Raw genomic sequence first — 13,627 nt, 5'->3', positions numbered from 1 at the left:
ACAGTCTGCAACTGGACATGGACAATCCTCTGCTGGATCTGAAAGCAGCAGACATAGGGAATCCAGTGTTAGTCAGTCCAGTGACAGAGAGGGACATGCAAGAGATTCAGGTAGACAGTCCGTGACACCTCACACAAGGTCTCGTTCCAGCTCAAGAAACCAACATGGAGCTTCCCATGGCCAGAGAGGAGATAGTTCTAGGCGCTCAGAGACCAATCAAGGGAGCCACAATGAGAGACATGCCAGAGATTCAGGTAGACATTCCGAGACAACTCATGGAAGACCTGGTTCCAGCTCAAGAAACCAACATGGATCTGTCCATGGCCAGACAGGAGACAGTCCTAGGCACTCAGAGTCCCGTCAAGAGAGGCGCAGTGAATCTGTCCATGAAAGGTCAGGATCCAGCACTGGGCAAAGGCAGGGGAGCCACCATGAGCAGTCAAGTGACAGCTCCAGACAGTCTGGAACTCGACATGGACAAACCTCCACTGGATCCAGAAGCAGCAGGCACAGCGAATCCAGTGTTAGTCAGGCCAGTGACAGTGAAGGACATTCAGAAGACTCAGGTAGTCGGTCCGTGACAACTCATGGAAGGTCTGGTTCAGCTTCAAGAAACCAACATGGATCTGTCCATGGACAGACAGGAGACAGTTCTAGGCACTCAGAGTCCCATCAAGGGAGGCACAGTGATACTGTCCACCAAAGGTCTGGATCAAGCACAGGGCAAAGACAGGGGAGTCACCATGAGCAGTCAAGTGACAGCTCCAGACACTCTGAAACTCGTCATGGGCAAACTTCCACTGGATCCGGAAGCAGTAGGCACAGGCAACCCAGTGTTAGTCAGGCCAGTGACAGCGAAGGACATTCAGAAGACTCAGGTAGACAGTCCGTGACAACTCATGGAAGACCTGGTTCAGCTTCAAGAAACCAACATGTATCTGTCCATGGACAGACAGGAGACAGTTCTAGGCACTCAGAGTCCCATCAAGGAAGGCACAGTGATACTGTCCACCAAAGGTCTGGATCAAGCACGGGGCAAAGACAGGGAAGCCACCATGAGCAGTCAAGGGACAGCTCCAGACACTCTGGGTCTCAACAGGGACAAACCTCCTCTGGATCTGGAAGCAGCAGGCACAGAGAATCCATTGTTAGTCAGGCCAGTGACAGTGAGGGACATGCAAGAGATTCAGGTAGGCATTCTGAGACAACTCATGGAAGGTCTGGTTCCAGCTCAAGGAACCAACATGGATCTGTCCATGGCCAGACAGGAGACAGTTCTAGGCACTCACAGTTCCATCAAGGGAGCCATGGTGAATCTATCCACCAAAGGTCTGGGTCAAGCACTGGGCAAAGAGAGGGGAGCCACCATGAGCAGTCAAGGGACAGCTCCAGATACTCTGGAACTGCTCATGGAGAAACATCCACTGGATCTGGAAGCAGCAGATATAGGGAATCCAGAGTTAGTCAGTCCAGTGACAGCAAGGGTCATTCGAGAGGTTCAGGTAATCAGATTGTGACCAACCAAGGAATGTCTGCATTCTACTCAAGAATCCAAAATCATGGTGCAGGCCAAGTTTGGAGACATGGCAGCTATGGCAGTTCCAATTATGACTATGGACAGCTAAGGACTGGTTCTCCAGCTGAAAATTTCAGTCACAATTCCAGTCATATGGAAAACAGGGACTAACCTGAATATAGAGAACTAATGAGATCCAATATAACAGTCCATAATATACACCCTGGAACTTATGGCCATTCAAATTATATTTCAAAACAGCTGGGCTTTGGACAGTCATGGAGAAACTATTATTATGAATGAGTATTAATAAAGTATAATAAAGTAATTAACCCAAAGTTTAGGATTACAAAGGCATAACTTTGATTCAAGGAAATTTTCATTACCCTCAGGGTGTTACTTCTTCTTATCATTTTTTAAAACTTAGTGACACTATTTCTTTACATTGGTGATAATCTCTTTTTATTCTATAGGAAACTTTGAGCTTTGTGGTTAAGAACTGGTTAATAGAAGAAATAGATATCATGGAGTGTTAAACTTGAAAAACCATGAGTATTTCTGGAGCTGTGGTTCAAGGAAGGATTTTTCTTTTGAGAGGTACATATCTGGACCTCTCCAGATTGGTACAGATTAATATTAATCAAAAATATTAAAGGAACCAATAGGACAAAGTCACTGTTACATCAAGCAAATCTGCTATATCTTATTATCAGTCAGCACACCTGCCTCAAGTATCCTTTGGAACTCTGTATTATTCTGCATTTATTAATCACTTTGGGCATATAGAATATAAAAGAGTGAATGGCATGAAAATGGAAAATAAACAATTGATCATATATCATAGTTTGTCTCTTCCATGCTTATTTCTCATAGACCCTAAAAGACTTATCTCCCCTTGGTAAGAATGACATCTTTTTCTTCTGTCACTGACAACTGTATGTCCAAATGGCAGATGTATACCATGCAAAGAAATAAGGAGTCCAAGGAAGAAATAATTTAATCAAATCCTGTATTTTTCTCCAACATAGTCTTTGTTCCATACAATCACCATCAAGATGAAAAAAGGCTTAGCGCCATCACAGACAGCAGCATAATTATCAGAACATCAGTCCAAGTGACTATTAACCATGTCAAACCAAGATCAGGAAACAATACACTGACCAGAAGTCCTTCTTACAAAGACATAAAGACATTTTCCAAAGGAAACTGAGACATGCTGTATTATAGTATGTGAAGATGTTTCCCTTTTTAAGGCCAAATAACATTCCACTCTGTGTGTATTCCACCTTTTGTCTATCTATTCGTCTGTTAGAAAGACATTTAGGTTTCTTCCACTTTGGGGCTATTTTGAATAATGCCTCTATGAACGTGGTTGTAGATATATATCTTCCACACCCTGCTTTCAATTATTTTGTTGCTGGATCATATGGAAATTTCATACTTAATTGAGGTACTAGCATACTTTTTTCCATAGGAGCTATAGCATTTTACATTCCCACCAACAGTGCACAAGAGTTCGAATTCCTCCAGGTCCTCACCAACACCTGTTATTTTTGTTTTTTTGATAGTGGCTATCTTAATGAGTATGAGGTGGTATCACATTATGGTTTTGATTTGCATTTCTCTAATAATTGGGCTGATGCACACCTGATCTTTTATATATCATCTTTGGGTAACTGTCTATTCAAGGCCTTTGCCCATTTTTTAATCAGTTCTTTAATTGCTGATATGTTAATAGGACTTCCCATATTTTGGATACTAGCCCCTTGGAGATATGTAATTTACAAATTTTCTCCTGTAACATACATTGCTTTTTCATTCTGCTCTTTTTTAAAAAATACATTTGTTTATTTATTCATCTATTTGGTTGTAAGCCAGGTCTTAGTTATGGCACATGGGATCTTCGATCTTCACTGTGGTAAGAGGGATCTTTAGTTGCAGCATGAGAACTCTTAGTTATAGCATGTGGGATCTAATTCCCTGCCCAGAGTTTGAACCTGTGCTCCCCACATTGGGACTGCAGAGTCATAGCCACTAGATTGCCAGAGAAGTTGCTTTTCTATCTTTTCATGTATTGAACTTTTAAAGTCTGATATAGTCCCATTTGTTTAATTTTGGTTTTGGTGCCTGGGCTGGAGGCTGAATTTTATTCTGATTTGATAGGAAGTTTTTGAAGGATTTCAACCAGTCGAGTGATAATAATATGATTTTTCATTTCAAAAACATCATTTTAACTGCCTGATGGAAGATATGTTTTAGTGGGGTTTAAAGGCAAGACTGAAGAATAACAGGAGTCAATACAAAATATTATAGCAGCTGGGATGAGGGCAGAGGCAATAGAGGGAGTAAGAAATGGTTATAATCGGTATATATTTTAAAAACAGAATCAGTAGAAGTTGCTGATGGATTTGTTCTGGAGTATATGAGACAGTGTAGATTCAAGGCTAACTCCCAGATCTTTGGGCTTGGAAGGGCTTGGCTGAGCAGTTCTAACTTGGGGTTTCTCATCAAGTTGTAAGTAATAAATAGATGTCAGCTGGGGTTTCAATCATCTGAGGGCTCAACTAGATAAAAGATACGAATACATGTGGTTCATCCACAAGACTGGCTGTCAGTTGGGAGCTGAATTGGGCCATTGACTGGAGCACCTCTATGTGTCCTCTCCAGCCTGGTAATCCCAAAGTGGTCTGATGTCTTACATGCCTGTCTTCCCCAGAGAAAGCATGCCAAGAAAACCAAGTAGAAGCTACATGGTTTTTTCTAAATTACTCTCAGAAATGGCATAAGAATCACTTCCTCTGTATTCTAGTGGTTACAAGCAAGTCACAAAGGTTGGCCCAAATTCAAGCAGAAGGACCCCCATCTTTCAGAGAGAATTGCCAAGCAATTGAAGCACATTTTTCAAAACCACTACACTTTGTCAATTTTTTCTACAATAAAAATTTTAAAGGTAAAGAATTTAAATGAATTCCTCAATTAGAATATATGGATGAGAGGTCAGCTTCTGTAGTTAAAGGAATATGCAGAAACTTGGAATACAATTAGATAATCTGTGTAGGCTCAAACATGAAATCTAAGGAACTCAAGGAAAGAAGTTAAGTTTGAATACCATCAGCTTAAAGTCAAGATTCATCCAAGGCAGCACATTGAGTAGGAGAAAATACTTGCAAGTCATATATCTGATAAGGAGTTAATATCCAAAATAGTGTGTGAAGAATTCATACAACTCAATAGCAAAAACAAAAACAAGAACAAAAAACTAATTCTTAAAAAACAAGCAGATCTCAATAGAAAGTTTTTCAAAGAAGACATACAGATGGCCAACAGATGCATGAAAAGACCATCAACACAACTAATGAGGAAAATGCAAATCAAAACCACAGTGAGACATCACCTCAGACTTGCTAGAATGGCTATTATCAAAAAGATAAGAGATAACAAGTGTTGGTGAGAATAAGGGGGAAAAAAGAACCCTTATGCACTGCTGGTGGGAAAGTAAATCAGTACAGTCACTATGTAAAACAGTGTGGAGGTACCTCAAAAAAGTAAAATTAGAACTATATTTAATTTAGTTAGAACTATATATAATCTAATCACTATCACTTCCAGATAGTGAAGGACAGGGAAGCCTGGCATGCTGCAGTCCACGGGGTCACAAAGAGTCAGACACAACTTAGCGACTGAACAACAACAATAATCCAGCAAGTCCACTTTGGGGTATTTATCCAAAGAAAACAAAAACAGTAATTAAAAAAGATATACTCCATATGAATCCACATATTCACTGCAGCATTACTTATAATAACCATGATCTGGAAACAACATGAATGTCCATCAGTAGATAAATGAATACGGAAAATGTGACATATATACACACAATGGAATATTATTCAGCCATTAAAAAGGAATGAAATCTTGACATCTGCAACAACATGGATGGACCTTGAGGGCATTATGCTAAGGGAACTAAGTCAGACAAAGGAAGACAAATACCACATGATCTCACTTACAGCTGGAATATAAAAGAAATAAATATTTTAAAAAAAGAGAAAACAAGCTCACAGATATAGAGAACACACTGGTGGCTGGTGGAGGTTTCAGGGTGGTCGAAATGGGTACTGGATGCCAAAACTTCTTCAGTTGTAAAATAAATAAGTCAAGGGGACATAATGCGCAGTATAGTGGCTATAGTTAATAATACTGTGTTGCATATTTGAAAGTACTAAAAGAGTAAATCTTTAAAGTTCCCATCACAAGAAAAAACATTTACTATATATGGTGATGGATGTTAAGCAGACTTATTGAGGTAAACAGTTTGCAATGTATACGAAATACTGAATTAGGTTGTAAATCTGAAACTAATATAATGTTACCTGTCAAATACATAAATTAAAAAAAAAATTCATCCACAGCTAGCAACATTCTACTTCACTGGTAGTAAACTTCTATAAGTTGACCTTACTCAAAATATTGAATTACAGTGTTATTTTTTCTACCATATAAAAAGAGAGTGGAACTTTATTGATTTCTCACTACACATCACCTTACTCACAATATAGTAAAGAAAAGGATTATAATTTACCCTTTACAAATTATAAAACTGATGAGCAAAGACATCAACAATAATTTACCTACAGGTAAGAGGAACAAAAAAGCCTCTTGATGAAAGTGAAAGAGGAGAGTGAAAAAGTTGGCTTAAGCTCAATATTCAGAAAACGAAGATCATGGCATCTGGTCCTGTCACTTCATGGGAAATAGATGGGGAAACAGTGGAAACAGTGTCAGACTTTATTTTGGGGGGGCTCCAAAATCACTGCAGATGGTGACTGCAGCCATGAAATTAAAAGACGCTTACTCCTTGGAAGGAAAGTTATGACCAACAGTATATTGAAAAGCAGAGACATTACTTTGCCAACAAAGGTCTGTCTAGTCAAGGCTATGGCTTTTCCAGTGGTCATGTATGGATGTGAGAGTTGGACTGTGAAGAAAGCTGAGTGCCAAAGAATTGATGCTTTTGAACTGTGGTGTTGGAGAAGACTCTTGAAAGTCCCTTGGACTGGCAAGGAGATCCAACCAGTCCATCCTAAAGGAGATCAGCCCTGGGTGTTCACTGGAAGGACTGATGTTGAAGCTGAATCTCCAATACTTTGGCCATCTCATGTGAAGAGTTGACTCATTGGAAAAGACCCTGATTCTGGGAAGGATTGGGGACAGGAGCAGAAGGGGATGACAGAGGATGAGATGGCTGGATGGCATCACCGACTCAATGGACATAAGTTTGAGTGAACTCTGGACATGAGTTTGAGTGAACTCCAGGAGTTAGTGATGGACAGGGAGGCCTGGCGTGCTGCGATTCATGGGGTCATAAAGAGTCAGACACGACTGAGTGACTGAACTGAACTGAACTGATGGACTGAATGATAAAGCCTCAAAGTCCAGGCCCCTTCTACTACAACATACTGGCTAGCAACATTTCTGACACACAATGGATCCAGATTAAGCAAGTTTCCTTTCCTATTTTCCTCTAAAAATACAGCTCACAGCTCTAGTTTTAGAGTCTAAAAAGAGAGGGCAAATTTTCACATTCACTCAGCAATGCCTTTTTCCTTCCTTGGCAGTAAAACTTTAGTAGAAAATCAGTTGAACCTAAAATTCTCAAAATAAAAGCTTATCATAATCCAAGCAGAGTCTCTTCTTGATTCTAGAAAAATATACCATTAAAATGTACAAAAGCATCAATCATTGACTAATGGTGCCATTTCAGGTTCTAAGCAGTTAAGAAATCATACCACCAAGATGACCACTTACTGCTAAGATGTTAACATTCAGGGGACTAGGAGACATGAGAAGAAAATGAGTAAATTACAATCATATCATATGCTATTACCAAAGTGACAACTCTTGGCAATAAGACTGCAGTTTTAATTTAACAAAAGACTTATCTATATAGCTTCATATGAAAATGAACAAAATGGTCCCTAGCTCTTTGTGGGCCCATATAGCCATCAATTTTCATTGCTCTTCCCTTCCAAAAAGTTGTTCCTCTTTTCAGCACCTCTCCCAGCCTGTCATGTGAGGGAAGGTTTGGCTAAGTATATGTCAATGGATGTCTGGCTCTAGACAAACACATTTCCACACATCTTCAAACAGAAAGCTGAGAATAAGGATTAGACTAATCAGAATCCAGATAATATGGGTTGTTGGTTGGCTCCTGATGAACATTACTTCATTCTTTCATCAGGAGGATTCAAGGAAATTATTAATAATTTAATTGTTAGTCTCTATACTAAATGTTAGAGTTACAAAAACGAGACAGATCTGTTTCTTTAAGAAATCACTAATGATGGAGGAAAGCCATAATAGCATGACAAGTAGATTAAAAATATATTATTAATATGAAGTGGTGATTGAAAGTAAAGGTGCTAGCTAACAGTATTTACTGGTAAGGAAGATCTGGTTCAGATAAAACTTTTGAATTTAGAAGAAACATACACTGAATCTCTACAAATGCCTGGAAATGTGCCATGATGACTTAGATGGGAGAGTATTCCAGGGGAGTTAACCATCCTGTGCAGAACCCCAAAGACGAAATAAACTAATAAATAAAGGTGCAGTAAAGGAAGTGATAGTAGCTCGACATAGCTAAGATATGAGATGAATGTTGGGACACGGCATTAGGTGATTCTGGAAACCTAGGAACCAGATCAAAAGGCCCCTGGTAAGCCATCCTAAAGGATTTGGTCTCCACAGTCTGATAGGAAGAGCCAACAAAGGGTTTTAATAGAAAATATGATTACAGTTGCATTTTGAAAGATCATTTGGTGGCAAGACATGAAAGGGATGACATCAGTGGCAAGAAGACTAGCTAGGAGACCATTGCAAATCTACGCAAAATTATGTTATGGGTCAGTAACAGCAAAGCAGAACTGAATATCAAAGACATGACTGAGACAAAATGAATATGATTTGGGGATACACTGAATGTGGTCATTGTATAAGAGGAAAGTCTCAGAAACTCTACTAGATTTCTGGCTTGGATTTCTAAGTAAATAGAGCATATCAGAGGTGGAAAACAAGACTTTAATAGATGAATGTACTTTACTAGGAACTTTCTAATAGTTTTAAAGTTGAATCACATCCCAATCAGAGGTTTTACTAGTCACCTAAAGGCAAAATCTGGCCTACAGATGTGTTTTATTTGGTCTGCACCATTTTAGCTCAAGTATTCTGAATCTGACTTAGATGATTCCACATAAAAACATGAACAGCTGCCTTCCTTCTTGTATTTTTAATTGGAGAATAATTGCTTTATAATGTGTTGACTTCTGCTGTACAATAACTCAAATCAGCCATGAGTATATATATATACTCACATATATCCCCTCCCTCTTGAGCCTCCTTCCCACTGTCCACCCCCCAACCCTCCAGTTCATCATAGGGTGCCAGGCTGGGCTCCCTGTGTTATATAGCAGCTTCCCATTAGCGATCCATTTTACACATGGTAGTATATATATATATGGTATATATATATATATGTCAATGCTATTTTCTCAATTCATCCCACCTTCCCCTTCCCACACTGTGTACAAAAATCTGTTCTCTGTGTGAGGACCTCTATTCCTGCTCTACAAATAGGTTCATCAGTACCATTTTTCTAGATTCCAAATATATGCGTTAATATATGATATGAGTTTTCTCTTTCTGACTTACTTCACTCTGTATAATGGGTTCTATGTTCATTCACTTCAGTTCAACTGACTCATATTCATTCCTTTTTATGGTTGAGTAATATTCCATTGTCTATATATACCATACCTTCTTTATCCATCTATCTGTCTATTGTCATAGAAGTTGCTACCATGTCATGGCTACCGTAAATAGTGTAGAAATGAACATTGGCATACATGTGTCTTTTTGAATTATGGTTTTCTCAGGGTATATACCCAGAACTGGGATCACTGGGTCATATGGTAGTTTTATTCCTAGTTTGTTTTTTTTTTTAAGGAATATTCATACTGTTCTCCATAGTGGCTGTATCAATTTACATTCCCACCAACAGTGCAAGAGGGTTCCCTTTTCTCCACATCCTCTCCAGCATTTACAGTTTGTAGATTTTTTTTGATGATGTGAGCTAAGGCACAGATTTATTAGCATCTTCTTCTGAGGACAGGGCTTCCCTTGTGGCTCAGCTGGTAAAGAATCCCCCTGCAATGTGGGAGCCCTGAGTTCGATCCCTGGGTGGATAAGATTCCCTGGAGAAAGGAAAAAGCACTATTTGGAGGAACTCTACTCACAAGTCACAATTTCCCCGAGGTTGTACTCCAAGTGACATGAAAACCTACCATGATTTTCTGAAGTTCAGAAAGGGGGTTGGGCAGCACCCAGATCACACTGTACCCACTGCAGTATGCTCCCTGAGCACTCCAGGGAAGTATCCCCTAAAAGGAAAAGTCCTGAAAAAGACATTTACATTCTTAGATCTTCTCTTACTGGAAACACATACAAGTACATAAGTTCACCCAATTAAGACAGTCAACATTAGGCTGACTACTAAACTCTGATAATTATATAATTAATTATTAGCTATGAGTTTTAATATCACTAAACTTTGAGGCAATGTGCCAGATACTTGACAGAATTAACTTATTTAATGTTCTCAATAGCCCTTTAAAACAGGCATTTTATCCCCATCTTAAAGATGAGAGGTTTCCCAGGTGGCACTAGTAGTAAAGAACCCATCTGCCAAGGTAGGAGACGTAAGAGTCATGAGCTCGATTCCTGGGTCAGGAAGATCCCCTGGAGAAGGGCATGGCAACCCACTCAGAATTCTGGCCTGGAGAATCCCATGGACAGAGGAGCCTGGAGGGCCACAGTCCATAGGATCGCAAAAAAGTCGGCCATGACTGAAGCAACTTAGCATGCACACAAAGATAAGAGACCAACTCAAAAGCACTAGGTAACTTGCCTGATGTCATAGAGCTGCAAACAGAAGAGTCTGGAGGCAAACTCAGTGGGTCAGACTCCAAAACTTTAGCAGTCGACATTGTTCTAGGCTGGCTTATGGTCTGGTCTACTCAAAAGTAGTGGTGGGTGTGTTTTTTAGGTCAACCCCAAGATATAAACTTAACTCACAAGATTTTTAAAAATAGAATTGCACTAAAAATTTAGTTGAAATATAACCACACCACATATTAATTACACACAATTCAGTGATAGTTATCTTGAGTGATAGGGGTACATGGTGCATGGGCACTTAATGGATCCCAAGAGAGGAAATGTAAAATAGTGGGAGAAGAGTTGGATCCCAGGGAATGAGGATGAAGAGTTTTGATGAAAGGAGAAAGACAGCCCCAAACCTCTTGAAAGAATATCCCTGAGGGAAGAGAATTCACCCTGAAGTAGTGAAAGAGCCTGGGTTCCACATCGCTTCCCTGGTATGCTCACCACCACTGGGGATACCACTAAAAATATCTGATCCAGTGTGAAGGGCTTTGTCTTCAGTTGATCAGAAAATCCTAAAGTAGAGCTGGGAAACTACAAGACATGGTAAACATGATTCAAAACTGAGATGCTGATGAAGGAATTAAAATGCTGATGGAGAGACTGAGCCAGACTTCACCATGAGATCAGCACTGCTTGAGGATGCTATGGCTTCAACATAAAAGGGTGTCATTGATGACACAAGGTCATACTTGAAGGACTTTTGGAACTGTATCTCAGTGATTATTCTGGTTTTATAGAGGTTCACAGCCCAAGATAATTTTTTATACTATTGTTATTATCTGCTACCTTTTGAATAATCTCCCCCAGTTTATGTGGGCAGAAAATAGCAAATAATATGCAATGTGGTACACAGAGTCTTGTGCAAAGCTAGGTCAATAATCTTGAAGATAAGGATGCTATTTTATTTCTAAACTCAGAGTTTAACATTTATCACATTTATCACTATTAGAATGACCTCTGCTAAATTTTTACACCATTTCTTTCTGAGTCTATATCTTCAGTGGTGTTGAATCTTACATACAACATATTGGCCATCTATTCACTTTGTTGTTCAAGTCACTGATTAAAATGGCCACCTACTTACAAATCAGGGAAACAATTTTTCAGCATACCAGCTAACCACCCTGCAAACTGTTAGCAACGCATGAGTCAAGATTCAGATGCCTTTCATCATAAGGACAGAGCCTGCCACCATTCCCCTGAGGGCCTCAGCTACCTCATACATTTCCAGCAACGTGGCTAGAGTCATTAAGTGCCAAAAGCTTCTGAGAAGGGGCTTCCCAGGTGGCTCAATGGTAAAGAATTCACTTGCCAGTGCAGAAGACATAGTAGATGTGAGTTCAATCCCTGGGCTAGGAGGAGCCCCTGGAGCAGGAAATGGCAACCTACTCCAATATTCTTGACTGGAAAATTCCATGGACAGAGGAGCCTGGCAGACCACACCCCATGGGGTCACAAAAAAGTAGACATAACTGAGCGCACACACACACAAATAGAGGAGAAATTAAGAGGAGTGAATGCTTTAAAAAATTGATTTTTTTTGTCCTTTTATTATGCTTCAGAGAGTGTTTAATATAGGGAAGAATTTCCCTTACTATCTTCCTAACTAATAATGCATTCTTCTTCAAAACAATTCCAAAGTAAAAAAACATTTGGGAAATCCTGGTTAGACAAGGGTCTTAGGTGCAGCACCTCAGAGTCAGAGCCTTTCATAGTTTACTGCACACGGTGCCTCCAAGAGAGCAGTGTGTGCCTTCCTTAATGGTCCCGAATACTGTAGCTTAATTTGTGGCTCAGACGATAAAGAATCTGCCTGCAATGCAGGAGACCCAGGTTCAACTCCTGGGTCAGGAAAATCCCCTGGAGAAGGGAATGGCAACCCACTTCATTATTATTGTCTTGGAAATCCCAAGGCAAGAGGAGCCTGGTGGGATCCATAGGATCGTAAAGTCCATGGCCTCGGAGGAAGTCACAGAAAGCATATAAGTGATGGCATTTCAGGCAGATCTTACAGTACATACAGGAGAACTTGTTGGACAGAGACTATATGCAGCAGAAAAAACAGCATAGGCAATGACATGAGATTAAGAGTGAGGGTGTGATCAAGAATAGTTTTAACATTCAAAAGGACAATCCCATAAGAGACGGTGGTAGGGAGAACAAGCTAAAAAAGTGGATTCCTATCCAATTTCAAGGAGGCTTGTGGGTCCAAATTTCAAATAATTTGAAATTATTCTATAGGCCAAAGAGAGACACCATGAGCTTTAAAGCAGGAAAATGACGTGATAAGATTTATTTATAGGAAGATGAACTGGGCAGCAGTATAGAAGGGGTAGCAGGGAGATATCCAGGTGGCAGAGAAAGACTGATTGCAAAGCTGCTGTGAAGGTCAAGATGCAAGGTGACCAGGGCCAAAATAAAACTAGCAGTGCTGAAGACAGAGGAGAGCTGGGTCTAGAAGAAAAGTCTGGTGTAGGACTAACAGGATAGGATGTGGCGGTTATCTCAGGATGCAGGTTTAAAAAAAGGTGAGAAATGAAGAATGATGATAGAAGTTCATAGCCTGACGATGATGATATTACTGAGACAACAAAAGGTAACAGGAGAAAAGATACTTCTCATTATATGTTATAAGGAATCAGTTTGAACTTCTTAGGTATGAGATAACAGGGACATCTAAGTACCAAGTGGAGAATGAATCATTAGGCAGAGAGAAATAATGGTCTAGAAAAATGAAGTGCAAGGCTGAATGTGTCCCCAAAGAGTTAGTGGTGTTTTTATGGCAGTAAAAACACTATATATGGCCTATGCCTAATATTCCAGGGTAATAACAATGATAAAAGAGAGAAAAATAGACTGTCCTTCCAACTCAGGATGATATAACTAAATTTTCCCACCTACAATGTCCTCTCTGTCCCATTTACCACAGTACTTCAGAGTGAAAAAAGTAAAAGTCACTCAGTCATTGTTTAACTCTTTGGGACCCCACGGACTGTAGCCTGCCAGGCAAGAGTACTGGAGTGGGTTGTCATTTTCTTCTCCAGGGGAGCTTTCCAACCCAGGGACTGAACCTAGGTCTCCTGCATTGCAGGCAGATTCTTTCCTGTT

General features: G+C 39.9%; 1 protein-coding gene across 1 annotated transcript in view; it reads left to right on the top strand.

Moving 5' to 3' along the window:
* Nucleotides 1-13,627, top strand: part of LOC106501763 (hornerin) — a 53,137-nt gene that overhangs the window by 18,596 nt on the left and 20,914 nt on the right. Inside the window, exons 7-8 of the mRNA XM_018046519.1 lie at nucleotides 151-566; nucleotides 918-1,502. Coding sequence (XP_017902008.1) covers nucleotides 151-566; nucleotides 918-1,502 — 1,001 coding nt within the window. The remainder of the gene's footprint in view (nucleotides 1-150; nucleotides 567-917; nucleotides 1,503-13,627) is intronic.

Source organism: Capra hircus, chromosome 3, assembly GCF_001704415.2.
Source record: "Capra hircus breed San Clemente chromosome 3, ASM170441v1, whole genome shotgun sequence".
In the NCBI taxonomy this organism is placed as follows: domain Eukaryota; kingdom Metazoa; phylum Chordata; class Mammalia; order Artiodactyla; family Bovidae; genus Capra; species Capra hircus.
Note: the sequence above shows the minus strand (reverse complement) of the source record. Positions and strands in the feature narration are given on the sequence as shown.